Genomic DNA, 17261 nt, shown 5'->3' on the forward strand with positions numbered 1-17261 from the left:
CGAACAATTCGTTTAATAGTCTTATGCGAATACACATGCCCTTGTACTTTAATTAAAAACTTACAAATACGGTACTGGCAATTGTGTTATTTTTCGAATCATATAATCCTCCGGCTTGCGAGTATAATTATTCAGAATATTTTTCAAACACCATTCGGAGATTCAGAGGAAAAATAAAAACAGGCTGACATTTACACGGATCTATAGATACAGGCGTGGCACATATATTGATATTCAAACTTTGATGTACCTCAAATTGAAACCCGAAATCAATATCCGCTATAAACTAATTCGTTTTCAGTCTTGAGGAAATATATCGACGGTTTGTTGCTGATCCGTTGAAACTTGCTTACCGATATCTACCCACGACGATTCGCACAGTGAAAATTACCAACACGCCCGACAATTGGATAAAGCAGAACTCTCGCGTTCGAGAAGCCGGCCATGATCCACTGCTGGTATATCCACCGCTTCGTTGCGAGTGCTGAGACATTGGCTCCAGTTCAACGACTGTTGATAAGAAGGAAAAAAATCATTGGATAACACTAGAATAATCATGTTGCTGTAATTTAAAATTTCTGAAATTTTATCTTTGAATCATCGCAACGTGAAAGATATTTCATAACAGTTAATCGTTTGATGATCTGTACTTGGTCGAACAAAACTTTTTTCGTTTCCGCAAAATAAAGTTTCAGAAAACAACTCTAGGTCAGAATTTCCAAATACATATTTCAGTCTCTATAAAACGTTCAGAAATATTCTTTGGTTTATTTTAACAATATGTGAACTATCCAGAGAGAATAATGACTTTCATAAAAATAATTTAAACTCTGAGTCGAATATCATTCAACAGCTATTATGGTTATTTTTTAGCTAGTCAAAGTATTTTGAACAAGTTTTTACACTCTTTGAAGAAGAATCAATATTCGAAAAGTTGTGCACCTATCGAAAAAATTCAATGGCACTTGAATACAATCTGGTTCTTTTTTTCATTACCTGGCATAATTTTTTGTTCAGGTGCTGCTTCCACTCTCAAACCGTCGTCGTCTTCTGCCGCTGAAAATATGGCACGGATATATTACAGGTACTTTCTATATGAATTTGAAATAGATTATTTAAAATAATTTGAACAACTCGGTTCAGTGATTTCTAACCGTCAGAACTGAAATTATTATCAGTATTCTATCGGTATAAATGATACCATTCTACATTTCGATAAAATTATAAATTTATACGTTATAAAGTTTTCGTTCTGTTCTTTTTTCCATTCTTTTTATACCTGATTTCTTTTATTATGTTTATCTTTACTGTTAACTTTTATCATTAATTATGCTGACATGGTTATAGCTAATGCTCTGAAATTATTGAAAATTTTGATCAAGTTAGTTATACATTTTTTGGCCTACGCTTAGACTGGGGTATAATAACTCATCATCATCATCATCATCGTCATCGTCATCATCTTTCTCTCTCTCTCTCTCTCTACCGTGTTTCCTCTTTTGTTTTCACTGCAGTACAACTCAATTTTATTCGCGAAGACCAAATAGGCTGTAATTTCTTTAATACAGAACAATCGAAATCCCTCAAACATTATGAATTTTATTTTTTAATTGTTAATACCGGGTTAAGATTTTCTAACGATTCTTTTAACTTAATCATACCGATAACGTTGTTGAAAGAATAAATAAAATGTCGGAAAATATTCTTCATGTATACTTACGTGCGCCTTCAGTCGAAAATCGCAGCAATCTTGAGGGTCGGCTCCAGCCATAACGATTTCTCGATAATATGAGACCTTCGTAATGCGTCGCTTCGGCCAGACCGGTGAGGTTAAAAGATCGGGCGTGCACCGGACCGATTGCATTGCTTCCGCTCGGAATCAGCAATTTGTACCATTCGCTGCGTGCCCCACCTCTCTGTGATTTTAAAAATTAATAATGGCAGGTAATTCCGCATAAGCTATCAATTTTTCGACAAGATTTCATTGACATACGCGAGCGTTTCCAGTTTGGTAGAATTGTACTAAATCTAGTAAGTTTTCAAAGTATTTGGTACGTCAATACGCTTTTCGTCAATCTACAACAAAACCGCACAAATCGAAACCGTTGTGTTCGTATGAGATTGAAAAAAAACATCACAAAACGCTAACGCTTCTACGTATTTATTATGTACACTTGGAGACAATGAATCTGAGACGGCTAATTTTTTACACTAGACAGTTATGTTGGCAATACAGAGAAACCTACAGCGCCACAGTCGGCCGAGTGCGAAACTAACTCAATCTCAATAAACGTAACATAACCCATGACCGTCGAATCTAACCTTAGAATACCACGGGGATAATGACTTGTTGGATTGACACGTATTCTAAGGTTAGATTCGACGGTCATGGGTTATGTTACGTTTATTGAGATTGAGTTAGTTTCGCACTCGGCCGACTGTGGCGCCGTAGGTTTCTCTGTGTTACCAACGTAACTGTCTAGTGTAAAAAATTAGCCGTCTCAGATGCATTGTCCCCAAATGTACATACTTTATTCAAGTCGAAGTGACCGCCAATTTAGTACGAAAATTCGAAATCTGTTACGCTGTGGCGCTGCCGTCTAGTATTAAACTAGGGACTCTCTACTAGACGATATAGCTTACTTTGGCAACACTGACGTACACAACGAAAAAGCGTCACGAGCTCTCACCGAATAATGTAAATTTTTTGAATCTCTCTTAGTTTTTGGAAGTTTCTTTAATTTGTTTTTAAAATTCTAACGATTCTTCAGAATTTTATGACATTCGAAATTGATTGAATGACACGAGGCCATTCGCGAGATTATTTTATTGGCTTCTAGTCTTACCAATTTTTGCAAATACGAAAATTGCAATAATTTCTTTTATATTACGTACGGTAATTGGAACTTACCACAAATTGACGAAACCAAAATTGGTACTCGATGATCGGACTGTAGCTGTCGACTTCCCAAATGAAATTATAAGCAGTTTTACCGATGCTGTGAGACTCCTTTTTGAATATTGCTGGATTCGCAACTCCGGACAGCTCAATTACCGCGTCACTGATGCCCAGAACATTCGACGCTCGGCACAAATACTCACCGTAGTCAGTGGTTCTGGTGTTTCTGATTATCAAACTGTGGTCACTCCCAGCTGTATGTTTCACGATTCTTGACGTGTAAGGAACCTTTTCATCCTTGAAATACCACTCCACCTGATACGAAGAAATATGTTTTGAGTAAAAATATCGACGAACCGTACTTTGTAGATATTTTCAGTCGAACAGTATAAAAAATCTTAAATGTTGAACGGTTGAATGAATCCGAATAAATAAAAACACGTTTCCTTGGTTTTTTTTTTACAGTTTTCCGTGTGACACAACGTTCAACATAGTTTATTCCAATATTGTCCGAAATCTGAAGACTCGCCCTCATTCTCAACGCTTAAATTTTGACCAGATAAATTTTTTTCACTTCCGTATTGAAGAAAAAACAAATTTCTTCGATATTTTTTCTCTTCACCGAATTGACCGAATTCTCAGTTTTTGTCAATTATTCTGAGTAGATCTAATTAATCTGCAAGCTGTAGTATCACGACGAAGGTAAAAAAATTTAAAAATCATACGGAAAACAGAAAAAAAAAATTTGAACCATTTAAATTTGCTGAAAAAAGTTGGCTTAATTTATTTTCAATAAAAGTGAGTCTCACTCAGCCGAGCCACTCACCTTTGCGTCTGGCCAGGCAATCACTTTGCAATCGAGTTGTGCTCTGATTCCAGGCGATGCGTGAACCCAGTTTTTCTTTACCTCGATCTCAGGTTTGTCTGTAGATAACAGGAAAAAAAAAACACTTATTCCCGTAACAGACCAACCGTTGGATTCTTTGTGTTTCGTTATCGTTAAAAATTATAAGACCCAGTCAAATGCACACCGCTTCAGAGTTATACCTATATACATATATGGTGCATTCCACGTCAAATAAGTAGCCCCCATATATCTCATCCCCTTCGATTTTGAAAATTTTTCAGTGCGATGCTCTTACCGGCCAGAATGGGTCTCGGCATTTTTTCAGATTTTCTTAAACACCGCTGAACTTCTTAAAACATCAGGAAATCAATTTCGGAAACCCCATTTTCAAAAATCTGAAAAAATTTATATTGATTCCATGATTTAAAATGTGATTTTTGAGCAGCACACGATAATGGAATCTAAATGCTTACTATTTTTTCGCAAGTTTTTAGTTTTTCTATGGCGGATCTGTTTTTTCTTTTTTAAATTCATTTATTTTCTTTTATATGCCTTGATCTAGATAGATTGCAGAATGACATTATTTTCATTATTCCGTGATCTGTGTAGATGAGGGAATAGGAAAAAAAAATTTTTAAATCCAATTCCGACATGGTATACCTAAAAACTTGCGAAACAATATTAATATCTGAGATTCCATTATCGTGTGGCACTTAAAAATCACATTTTAAATCATAGAATCAGTGAACATTTTTTCAGATTTTTGAAGAAGGTGTTTTCGGAACTGAAATGTCGATTTTTTCAAATTTCACCTATAGCTAAGAAAAAGTCAAAAAAATTCCGAGATCCTTTTGTGTCAGTAAAAAAATGCTAAAAAAATGATGAGAATCGAAGAGAGTGAGATACATGTGCTGCTAACTTGCCGTAGAATGCCCCATATATATTAAGGTTATAATATTTCTACACGTTTTATCTTAGCTGCTCGGTTTTTTTATGGGTCGTCAGCTGAAGAGATAGTCGAGGAAGAACTTGTACTTCCGAAACTATCGTTAATCCTGTGCGGTCAGAGTTTTTCCACGCTGCTTTTTTTTCCGCCAAACTCAAGCAGAGGATATTCAAACGTTACAGCAGAGAAATTCAAAGTGATTGGGGGAAAATTTTACTCCACTGAAATCACGGCGGAATTGTTTAACGAGACAAACATTTCGCCGCATTAATAAAGGCATAATAATTTACAGGTTGTCGAATGGCTAATTCTATCGCTTCTGCGGGTTTCATGATCGGTCGATAAAAATTGATTCGGTCACGACTATACACACGCGTATCTTCGTAGCAATCTGCAACATCGTTCGTATTCTCAGCACCGTGTGAGTCGATTAGATCAGCGTTAAAAATATTATAGTTGAATCCAATTCGTACCAATTAGATGAGAAAATGAGAAACGAACCTTAATTTAAACGTCGAAGATCGATTACAGTGGCTGAAAAAAAATTGTGATCGAAGAAGCGGTAATAGAGTTTGAGAGAATAAAAAACAAAAAAAAAAAAAAAAAAATTGCTGATAAGACTTGAGTAAAAAATTCAACGCTTCGATTATCAATCTCTCTTCTTGTCACGCGATTTATAAGATATTACAAGATATCTGCCATCAATTTAATAATATTTAACAAAAGTGAAGGTGAAATGACGAGTCGGTGGAGATGATTCTGCATTTCTCGATCATTTAATCACATTACGTCTCGTTCTGCGCACGTCCCGCAAATAGAGGTAGCTCAATCATGCAAATCGGGTTCCGTTCATTCACAACTCGTCTTCATCCATGGTCTTCACCTTTCCTCTCGTTTATTAACTTGCCAAATGACCACGTAATCATCTTTTGTACAGGTTCAATGGAGGCTTGATTGTGCTCGTGAATCGTAATGGTTTCCTTTTATAAGCCAACCGGCGTTATTTAATGCGTTTCTTTAAGGTCTCGTACATGAAATCTTGGTGGGCGGATAAAAGCGTTTGACGAGTCCTCGTCTCAGCTGTAATGCATATCTACGTCCTTTTTCACTCACGTGTGTCGTCATCGTGTAAATTGCGCCGATCAAACGAGACGTTGACATTCGACTGGAAAGGGTTGAACGACGTTGTTCTCGCAATAACAAAAACACCGTCAGACACGATCGCAGCAAATCATAAAACATTTTAGACGTAATGGAAGAACGCAATTTGCGAGGAAATTTTGTCTAGAATCGAGACCGAAAAAAAATACAGGTAAAATCGGAAAACATATTTTTTTTAATAACTTTGTACTTGTAGTTTCTTCCATGAATTTTAGAGAAACTATTTTGTCCAAGGATTTTTCGAAGTGCTTCACACTTCGAGTTTGAAATTGAAATTGCGAAGTTCAAAAGAATCAATTACAAGAATTATCGTGTTCCAGAAATCAAATGGAGAATATCTTCTTCGATTCTGAAAGAAAAAAATTCACTCAACAAACTGTGAATTTGAAAATATTTATTTCTGTTGAAGTGATAATTTCGACGTTTTGTCGCTGTGTCAAACCTATTGAAATGTTCTTGAAATATTTTAACTCGCAGAATTTCAGTTGCCTCTTTAAATTTAGCAATTCAACCCTCGAAATTAGTAATCAGTGAAAACGTGAAAATCCCCGACTCGGGTCTTGCTGAAAAAATTACCACATGTCGAGGTAATCCGCGGTGATAAAAGGGTTGAGGGTTGCAAATAATATATGTGATAAAAATCTGCACTGTCCTGCAGTGAATTAAAGTGTGTGTATGATTGTGTGTGTGTGTGTAATTGCGCGAAGGTTGAACAAAGGCTGACACGTGTCGACGTGTCGCTTTGTCATCGATCGTTTCTTCGGTGAATTTTATTCGTTATTACAGGTGTATGAAAATATTCGTCACCTAGGTTTCTGGGGTGGTTTCATTCTGAAATTTTATTACTTGCGTCATAGATGCGAAGCGGTTACGTAACTGATAAATCTCGATATTTTAAATTTGTGTAACATTTTTGCTTCTATTTTTTGCACGAAATAAACTGAACAATCGAAAACGAAACGAGCTAATATTGAATCGTGCGATAAAGTATTTTGCTGTACCGAAATTTGATATCAGTTATTAAAATAAGATACCTAGAAAATGAAATCGCATCATATCTTGCAAAGTTTTCGAATTAATATTGATCGCGTTGTTCAGCATTGCGAACCCAATTTTGGAGGATATAAATGTACAGGGTGTTCCAGAAATAAGTGACTGAACTGATAGGAGTAATGGAAGGGATCGAGCTGACAATGAATAAATTAACCTTAAAAACAAGCGGTCTTCAAAGTCGCGTTGACGATATACGACTGGTTAAAAAATCGTCTTGTAACGAATGGTTTTTGTGGAGAAACTTGACACTGGAAATCCTTTCGTTTGAAATTCTTAAAGCTGATTCTATTTGTCTTATCGATAAGCGCTAGGAAACATACGGCTTTCAAATTTACGAATTTCAAACGGAAATACTCGAGCCTTTGAATATTTGCCAAACACAACAAGGATCGAGGATCTGCGATGAAAATGGATAACGGTTTCGGATTGATGAACTTCAAACGAAAGTATTTCCAATATCAAATTTCGTTACCAAAACCAATCGTTACAAGACCATTTTTAACTGGTCTTATCTCGCGAACGCGACTTCAGAGACCACCATCACGTTCTTCGAGTTAATTTACTCAACTCGACCGCCTCTGTTACCCTTATCGGTTTGGTCACTTAGTTCTGGGACACCCTGTATACTTGAGATAGGATCTTTTCGAACCGCATTTTAAGACACGTTGCGTATGCCTTTCATGCAGGCCTACGAGTATTCACGCCAGGGTTTCAGTCCGTTTCGTGAATTATATTCTGCTACTCGAGTTTGTTTCATTGTGTATTTATGGAACGCGGACCTGTATAACCCGGAGCACATTCGCCCGCGGACTTTGGTTATGCGTGTGCATACTGCATGCGCGTTTCATCTTTGAGCGTTGGTGGGAATTAACTCGTGCAGTGGGATTTGGAATTATATTCACCGCGCATTCGCAACTCTGCCCGCCAGGATGAAGCGATACGATCTTACGAGAGCCTGAAGGGTTGGTGGAAATTTATTGCCCTACGTATAAGGCAAGGGTAGGTTTTGGGGCTGGTGAAGAAGCTCGTTAGTCACCGCCGAGAGACGGATACATGGCGAACCTTAAACTCTGGAAATAAATGCCGTTTGATAGAATTTTATTTTCATTCGTCTTCGCGCGATTGCATCTTACCGGTAAATAAAAAAACAAAAGAATACAATTTTTATACGTCCGCGAGAAAGCAGAGAAACACAAAATAAGCGGGTTGACTTTGTCCTACTTTGTCAGGAAATATAATTCTGGATGCTACGAGCAATTTAAGGTCGTGTAATACTCCTACCTTTACCGACCGAGAAAACTCACCCTCTTTCTCGCTATATTACATAAACAAACGAACAGAAGCGGTTCAAATTGCGACGGTGCATCGCTCTTTTGTAGCGGAATTGAAGAAATTTACTCGTATTATGTGCAAATTGGACGAATGCAAAAAAAATGTTTTAATAACAGGGTGAACTGTAATTTTTACCGAAAATTTTTCAATCTCTGGACATCGTATAATAATATATACACTTGATTTATCGTTTGACTTTTTTTCTCCGAATGGAGAATAATAACAGATCCTTTATGGCCCTTTTAAATTTTCGCATCGTTCTTGCCAATCAGGGCGCGCATAGTAATCTGCAGAAAGAATTAGGGCCAAGCTAATTATTATCGCCATGATCCCGCGGTGTCGTGACTTATTATCCATATCTTATACAGCTTATAACTTAGCATTAACGACAAGTTGACCGAATATATGCTGGCGAACTTAATCTACACGCAATTTCGCAATGTGGCTTTTACTTCGCAATCAATAAAGATTTGCGAAAGCTATAATCGTAATTCGAACAACAATAAATAACGCCAAAAATTACGAATACATTACTTGGGTAATTTGTTGTCCAGCGGGTCTTTTTTTGGGTGCAGGTCAAAGTTCCGAATTATCAAAATTCAGACAGATCATTAGGCCGAATTATCGGAATTTTTAATGGTTAAAATTCTGAATGGTTAAAAGAACAGGGTTGGCAAAATTCCCAACAATGAAAACTCCAAATGTTAGGCTGCAATCAACTTTTACTACGCTGTAAACGCCTCACGGCTGACTCTCTGACGGTTGGTAATGTTCATATCAAGTTTCGAACATTCGGTGTAACGGTCGTTCTAAGCTTAGAAAATTTCAAACTTCAGATCGTACCCAATTAATAACACCAACAGTTATGGATGTATTAGACATCACGGCGTATCTCGGGTAATTTATTCTCTCGTGGTTTTACTTTTTAACTTCGATATTTGGTACATCGTTTTTATACGTTCGTAAACAATCAAGTGAAATATATGATTGAACAAAAAGTCGCAAAATGATAGTAAAATTTACAACTTACGTTTTATGCGAAGATCTATAGTCGCAGTGGCAGGCTGACCAACTCCGTTTGTCGCGACGCAAGTGTACCGCCCTGAAAGATCGTGAGTATCAGCATGAAATCGAAGTCTTGGTCTGTCATCTCGGAGCAATAGGTCTTCCCCCTGGAAAAAGAAATATTAAAATAAACATTAAATTAAAAGGCTCAACTGTGCAAGAATACCGTACCCAAATTTTAAGTAAATCGGTACAACGGTTTTTCAGATATCTTGTGTGAAACCGAGTGAAATGATTGAAATGAAATCATCAACAACAATGAATCTGCCATTGATTGAAAAAATATGCGAATGATGTTCGATATACATTTTTTTGTCAAGGTATAAGCAGCCAAAATGTTTCCTGGTTTTTATCCATCTACTGGTAATATATAATCTCGTCTCGTCAGAAAGTAATCTGGTTGTTCAATACAAAAATAGAACTGGTTTTAATAAACTGATTCGAAATTGAGCTGTAAAAATCGATTATCAATGCGAATTATTCTAGTCGGTAGGGTGTAAAAGATTTGGATTCAATCCATCGATCGAATAGAATCACCGATAAATACATAATCGGATTCCGTAGTCCTTGTTGACAATTCTCGGTCGCAGACACAAAAGAGGGACTGAAATGTTCGTTCAACGTTTGTTCGTACTAAACGGCCAAAGCTTGTCTCCATCATCACGTACAAAAGCTCCGGACAGGCTGCGCAGCCCCCAATTACACCGCCGATCAGATAAATAGGGCTGCTTTTTATTTCTGTATCAAGATCTTATCAATACAAACGCCACTTCTCTATGCTCACATTATCGTGGCTTCACCATCGCGTCAGAGGTAAAATAATCGGGCTTTAAGGTTACGAGAGAGGTAATTTGACCTGGCAAGTATGGCACTCAATTTTTTCGTCCTTCTACCCTGAAATTAAGGCAAGGGAAAAGGCTTACGAAACGCATTACAGATTCTCTTGGCAAGGGGTTGACTTTAAAAGTTTCTTTTCCAAACTTCGGTCCCACCGCTGTCACCAAATTTTTCGTCGCGAATCGAACCGACGAACGGACTGAAAGGTAAACCGCTTCTGTCGGGGGTTTACAATTTATTGAAATTCAATCGTGTGTGAGTTCTTTCCGTGAAAAAAGAAAGTGTGAGAACATAAAAACCTAGACTCTTCGAGTGAGACAGCACCCACACGAACGTTAAAATTATGATCTGCCGCAGTGACAGTTTTCAAATTGCGACGTTTCAGTGACGGCTGTTTTGCTTGGCAACAAAAAAAGAACTAATGGTATATAAAGGCTTTGATCAGATGCTGAAGGCTGAATTTCGGCACGTGACTACCTTTGATCTCCAGGATATTATCGGCGTTGGAATACCCTTGGCGACACAAGCCATGTCTACTTCGTCACCCATTGCTACCTCCAGCTCTCCAGATTCCGGAACTGGGTGAACACTTGGTGGATCTGTAAGAATTCGTTGGTAATATTTGTGCCTGCAGAAGTCGCGAAAACATGGCGCTAATAATAGAACGAAGGGATGATAAGGTAACGGTATCGACGTAGGACGTGATGCTCTAGACGTGAGGGGAACTCGGTTCAGCGCCATATTGGAAGTTGCACCCATGATGCTAACTGGTGAGCAAAATACATTAATTACACCAATTGCACACAATTTGTATAACTACATCAGAGCTCTGCTAGATTATGTTAGGTTAGGTTAGGTTGGGTTGGGTTGAAAATTAACTTCGAAATTTCAAGATTCGAAATCAGGATGATGAATAACTCGATTTTGGTCGGCGACCAGGATATCGTGACATTTAAAGTTTTTCCAGAAACAAAATAACGATTTTTTCATGATCTGTTTGACGATCGACAACCACATTACAAACCTTAGCAATACGCGCAATAAATATAACAATATGTTCTGTACATAGGTAGAAAAAAACCACATTTTCTTGGAATCGATCTACGTATCCAAGAGACTCAAAATTCAAAAAAATGCAAAGGTGTATCAATATTCGGTGTGTTGCTGAAATCTGAGTTACTAATTAACCTAAAAATAAAATTTTCAGAATCACTAATACAGTTTCATGACATTTTATGACTTTTTCAGTGTCGCATTGAAATTCACGACATTTAAGGATTCTTAGGTTTTTTCAGGTCGTTGAACATCCTGGCTAGGACGTTGGGTTGAAAATTTCAAGATCCGAAATCAGAATTATGTAAACTTCAATTACGTTAGGTTAGGTTAGGTTGGCAATTCACTTCGAAATTTCAAGATCCAAAATCATGATGATGAGAACTTTGATTAGATTAGGTTAGGTTAGGTTGGAAATTCACTTCGAAATTTCTTGATAACCTCGATTAGGTTAGATTAGGTTGGAAATTCACATCAAAATTTCTTGATAACCTCGATTAGGTTAGGTTAGGTTAGGTCAGGGACACCAGCAACTGCCGCTAGATGGCACCAAGAGTGGGACTTCGAAGATGGCGCAGCCAATCAGAGAACCTCGTACGGCCTGATACCCCTCGCGTCTTACGTCGTCACCTCCGCCGTAATATACTCCCTCCATTCTGTTTCCATCCCCGAGCGTAAGACGTGTCGGGGTGAACGATCTTGTGCTCACACATGACTTCTATGGCGTGGACTTGAGTCACGTGACCCCAAGGCGCGGGCCTCGATGCCTGACAGACGTATTCCCCTGTGTCCTCAGGTTTCACGTAAGATACCTCGAGGCTATTGTTCTCCCGCATTTTTATCCTCGCCGGAAGTAGCAGGGTTGGTTCCCCGCTGTCCGCAAGCAGAACGCCATCGCGCCACCAGCGAACTCGAGCCGGTGTGCCTAGAAGAAATTGCGAAAGTACATCTAGTATCATTGGTCAAAATTCAATCCGTGTATTTTGAAGCTCGTATAAATTTTATTCGAGCTTATAGAAATGATCCCGTAGAATCCTCATGAATATTCGGTATATTACAGTAAATGTCCTCCCGATCAAAAGTTCTCATCGGCACAAATCCCAAAAATCTGTAGTTTTCGAGATAAAAGCTGTGAGAAGGGGATTTTTGAATTTTTTGATATCCACGGATTACGGGATTTTTACGAATTACGAAGCTTCAAGGGGGATTTGAAATCCAATGTATCTTTTCAACTATACTAAACTTTGTATCAATCCTTGATATATAATTTTACACATTTGGTGCTTGTGCCAGAGCAGAAACGAATGCTACTGCGGCGCCCAAGCCTAATTTTCGTTAATTGAATCTCAAGTAATTAACGAAACTCGGTAATTGAACAGTCGCGCTCAGCCGTTTAAACCAAATTAACCGCTGTGAGACGTCAATTGTTCAAACTTTCGACTACTCCATATTTACTCATTGATACTGCGGTGAAAATCATCGATTATAACCAAACATTGTTTAGGCAGTTAGTAAATTATCGACTGATGTAGATTATAATTCAAAAATATCTGTTCGGCCAAAATGTTCCAAATCATATTTGAACTGTTTTCGAAATCGCAAGATTGTGAACAATCATTCGCAAATAAATCATGAAATTCATGTATCTATTTTGACTAGTTGTAATCTTGAAATCAAAATTTTTAGACATTGAGATTTGCAAAAACTTATCCTTAATACTGAAAATGTCGCCCGTTATTTTTATACGAAGGCGTTATTTTATCGTATTCTTTACGCGTCCGCGTAATAGACCGTTAAATAAAGCTACCGTCTTACTATTCAGCGGTCGATTTAACGAGAGTGGCGGAGTTAAGGAAGCGAGCAAATTGGACGTCTTAAATCGACTAGAAATTTATACGACAGAGCGCTACCTCAGCTTTCGAACAGACATGACATATAATGTAAATTTTCACACACCAGTATTCAGCTATGCAGTGATACGGTAATTGCTTGTTATTTTCGTTGTAATCGCTCGTGAAAATGTTATCTTCGATGTGAGATATTTCGCCATTTGAATAACAACATTTTCCGGGAATATTTTCATAAATCTAAGAGCTTGTGAAGATGTCGCGTCAACACTTTTTCAAATCTTTTCGGAGTGTTTTAAAATATTTCAAGAAGTCAAACCGAATTCCTCATCCCCTTCCCCTTTCAACAAAAATCACTTTGCGTCTGACCTCAAAATAATTCGAATACTCTAAATCACGGTGCGTATATTTGTAAAAAAAAAAGTCAAATGATGTTCAGAAACGTTGAGGATTGAGAGTTTGCTGTAAAAGCTTGAAGAACGAATCGGAATTAAAATTCTTTAAGAATTTCTTCGACAGTCTCTAATTTTATTCTGCGGTATAAAGTCTTTTTATGGAAAAATTCACCCTTTGGAGATATACCTACGATTTTGGGCTTATATATGTATAAGGAAAAAGTGTAATGAATGCAAAATCGTACTTTGGCTGGAAAGGAGTTACGTATAACATAAAAGAATTCAGACGAGCAATTGAGGGAAGAGCGAAAGACAAGGATGGGAGAACAGAGGGCGAGCGAGTGAGCGAGAGGACGGAGGGAGGATGAAAGGATGGCGAGAGTCCTTTATGCGGTTAACAAAGATTTCGAACCCCCTCTTTTGAGGACAGGAGATTAGGGCACGGAACCAATCTCCGAAACTGCGGGAAAGACCGAATCAAGGATCCTCATTTATACAACGATTTACTTTTCAACTGCAGAGAGTTTTCACAAATCTTCCGTCATTTTATTTCTTACATATTCAAAATCGTCTGCAAGTCACTTTTTATTTCCGTTGTCTATAGTACAGATTTTGCACGATTACACAGGTCCGCAGCCAAAAAAATTACAAAGATTTTTCACACTGTTACTTGTAGATTTTTAATCATTGAAACCTGGAAGAATTCTCAAAAAATTTCATCACGTCAGGTTTTTTTCTTGAACTCGTGTTTGTAGTTTCATTTAGAGTGAAACTCCCGTTTAAGATGAAATCTGGTATCATGTTCTTGATTCTAAAAATCCTTTGCAAAAGTAATTTCTTACTTCCATTTATCAAGTATTAGAGTGAGACTCGAGAATAAATACAAACAGGTAAAGAGAAAATGTAAAGAGGAAGCACATTTTGAATCTTGAAATTATACTCAAAGTTCAATCTTTACAGTAAACTTGAGGAGTTGAGTGTTTAACATAGTTTCTTCTACAATCCGTATTTCACCGTGTCATAACCACTGAATTATTCGTCTTTTATAAGATATTTATTTTGAACAAATCACTGGCTCTTGTTTCATCTATCAGGGTTTCCACAAATTTTCGGGATAAAATTCTGTTACATTTCCAGGTTTTCCCTGAAATTTTCCCAGTTCTAGTAAGTTATTGAAACCTGAATCATATTTAATTCTAAATCAAGAATTAACATAATGTACAAAAAATTCAGTTTTAGCCAGTCATTTTCTCAACGAAAAAAAAGTCACCTTGTCACCTCAAAAACCATTTTTATTTCCCACGATAGAGGACTGATATTTTCAGTTTTTTTTCACGACAAAATTAAAAATCCCCTGACATTTCTACGTTTTTCAAACGTGTGGCCACCTTGTAGTCTATTATGTACGTCGTTAACCCTGATCAATGTGCCTACTTACCTGAATTTTCCACGTGGCATGGCAGCAGCACCGTGTCATTTTCGAAAGTCTTGACAGTGGTTGGAACACTTTTAAATCCTCTGTGGCCCGCCACCTGAATCGCTGTAAACAAAAACGGTAACGCCGATAACAAAAGGTTACAATTTCAGTTGACTTCTTTAATTTTTCGATTCTTTTTTTTCTTTCTCGTCTTCAACTTTTTCACGGAATACGTTGGTGTATAAATTTTCTTCTCCTCCTTTTTACCTGCGTTTGATAAGACGAGTCGGAGCATAACTCAATTCCACGAGTCGAGGCTTTTCGTAATGCGTACTCTGGCGAAACTAAATACCGTAAATACTTGTTTTCCATTCTAATTTTCTCTCTTTTCTTGGCCTGGCTACGTAAGTTAACGGATATCGCTTCGGGCGAAACGTGACACTGCTCAGCACCGAGGGTGCAGCGGAGATGGCGTCTTGATTACGAAAAGGCAACTCACTCTAACCAACTTTCTCTCTCTCTCTCTCTCTTTCTCTCGTATATGTCATTCGCTCGTTCGTTTAAACTAAAAACAAATATGTACCAACAATCTTTCACTCTGAAATAAAACGCCTCGATGACTCCAGAGAGATGATTGATTTGATTTTATACGACAAACATTTGAAGAATCTAACAAATTTGTCCTTCTGATCTCTTTGGCATACTTCGTGTCTTGTCAAAAAAAAAAAAACTTTTGACGATAAGAAAAAAAAATTAGCAAATAGCAAAATGACTAATTCAAAATTGATCTGAGCTCAATGAAGAGGCAGAGTACTCAACTCCTCAAAAATTAAGCCAGTGTCCATAGATGTAGGAAAAAAGTCGACTTAATGAAGTCACTTTTCAGATCTCTTTCTATTTTGTTCAACGAATTTATTTGTCATCTGATTCCTTTCATCGAAACCCCGTTTTGCGAAGAACCGATTCCTTTCACCTGTGGTAAAACGCGTACAATTCATTTGAGCTGATAGATAAGCATCGCTTGTACGCTTCTGGGAAAACTTTGTCAAAATAATTGCATGCTGCAAGGCCACTCTTTTCTTTTTTATTTATTTATTTTTTTTTATGTATACATGATTAGAAATTATGTCCCATGTCGAAAAATAATCCCACAAAAATCTTCGCTGTTTTCGAAATTAATGTCTTTGAACGAAGAAGACTGTCGCAAAATCCGTGATCCCAAATAGTCAACAGGACGTGTGAAAAAAATCGGGGAATCTTAGTACCAAGTATTTAAGGAGGAGATACGTTTTTGATTAAATAAAAACCACTAAAAGGCCGTTTTTCGTATCTGCAAGCTCCTCAATTTCATATTTTCTGAGTTCTACCGTCATAAGATACAGATCTAGAAGTAGCAAAAGTATCAGAAGTGATACGGGAATGTTAAAAAAACAATTTATAGTAATGGGGTTTGTACATTTGTATAAAATTCGTTCTTCTTCGTTCAAAAACATCAACATCGAAAATATCGAAGATTTTTTCGTAATCATTTTTTGACATGAGACACAATTTCTTATCAAAAACGGTGAACAACAAAAAAAAAAATCAGCAGCTTTGTAGCGTATATGTATCGTAGGGGTATAATTTCACTTACGGGGCCCCTGAAGATCCCATCGTTTCGAAACTTCTGACATCGCATCGATCATTATATTCCAAAAAGACAATCGTGATTTTATTTTCCGAAGAACGTCGCATGCAATTAATTGTTCATTTTCCATGCAATGATCATCGGTTGCCGATTATCCGGAATCTTGATTCAATCGCTAATTTGGTTCGACATTTCGAAGAGGTTGACTATTTCACCAATTTCATAGTAACACATTTATCTGATTGAAAGAAAAATGATTCGAACTCACCTGCAGCGGCAACGAAGATGATCGCCAGTGTCCAAGAAATTTTCAAAAACATTGTAGATTTTTAAACGCGGGATCGAAACCGTTGAAATGTGCACTAAACGATAGTGAGAAACTCAAGAAACTGGAGATGAATGAACAAGTCCCGGATCCACCCCACCGATTCCGAATCCCTCTCCTTCTCTCACACTCTTCTTTCTTTCTCTTAACAGCTCGAGATTTGAAAAGGCACTGTGATCCTCATTCGGACTAACCGCGACGCTGACTGACCGGCTGTCTCTCCCCTATGCAACACACAATAATTCCCACTCCGCATCTTAACACTCACTATACGTGAAATGCAATTATCACCAGTTAGCTTTCGTCCTCATTGCAGCAGCGGCTGTCCGCTCGCAACACTATCCAATACCCACCAATTTATAGACGGTGTGTAATGATGATTAGGAAATAACTTGATCTTTGTGTGGTTGAACTCTGTTCTATTCGGTTAGTTCAACTTGTGGTCTAAATTGTTCCA

At 37.5% G+C, this 17261-nt stretch overlaps 2 protein-coding genes across 2 annotated transcripts in view; one reads left to right on the plus strand and one right to left on the minus strand.

Annotated features, from left to right (window-relative positions):
• The window catches only part of LOC124186069, a 102450-nt gene that overhangs the window by 31369 nt on the left and 53820 nt on the right, over positions 1 to 17261 (plus strand). The window lies entirely within an intron of this gene.
• Positions 186 to 16990, minus strand: LOC124186070 (limbic system-associated membrane protein-like). Its single transcript, XM_046577435.1, has 10 exons — positions 16748 to 16990; positions 14874 to 14975; positions 11903 to 12118; positions 10618 to 10739; positions 9269 to 9410; positions 3726 to 3823; positions 2912 to 3214; positions 1721 to 1916; positions 997 to 1056; positions 186 to 510 (listed from the first exon to the last, which is right to left on the minus strand). The coding sequence occupies exons 1-10, from the start codon at positions 16797 to 16799 to the stop codon at positions 350 to 352; spliced, it is 1452 nt and encodes a 483-aa protein (XP_046433391.1). The 5' UTR covers positions 16800 to 16990; the 3' UTR covers positions 186 to 349.

Source organism: Neodiprion fabricii, chromosome 7 (assembly GCF_021155785.1).
Source record: "Neodiprion fabricii isolate iyNeoFabr1 chromosome 7, iyNeoFabr1.1, whole genome shotgun sequence".
In the NCBI taxonomy this organism is placed as follows: Eukaryota; Metazoa; Arthropoda; class Insecta; order Hymenoptera; family Diprionidae; genus Neodiprion; species Neodiprion fabricii.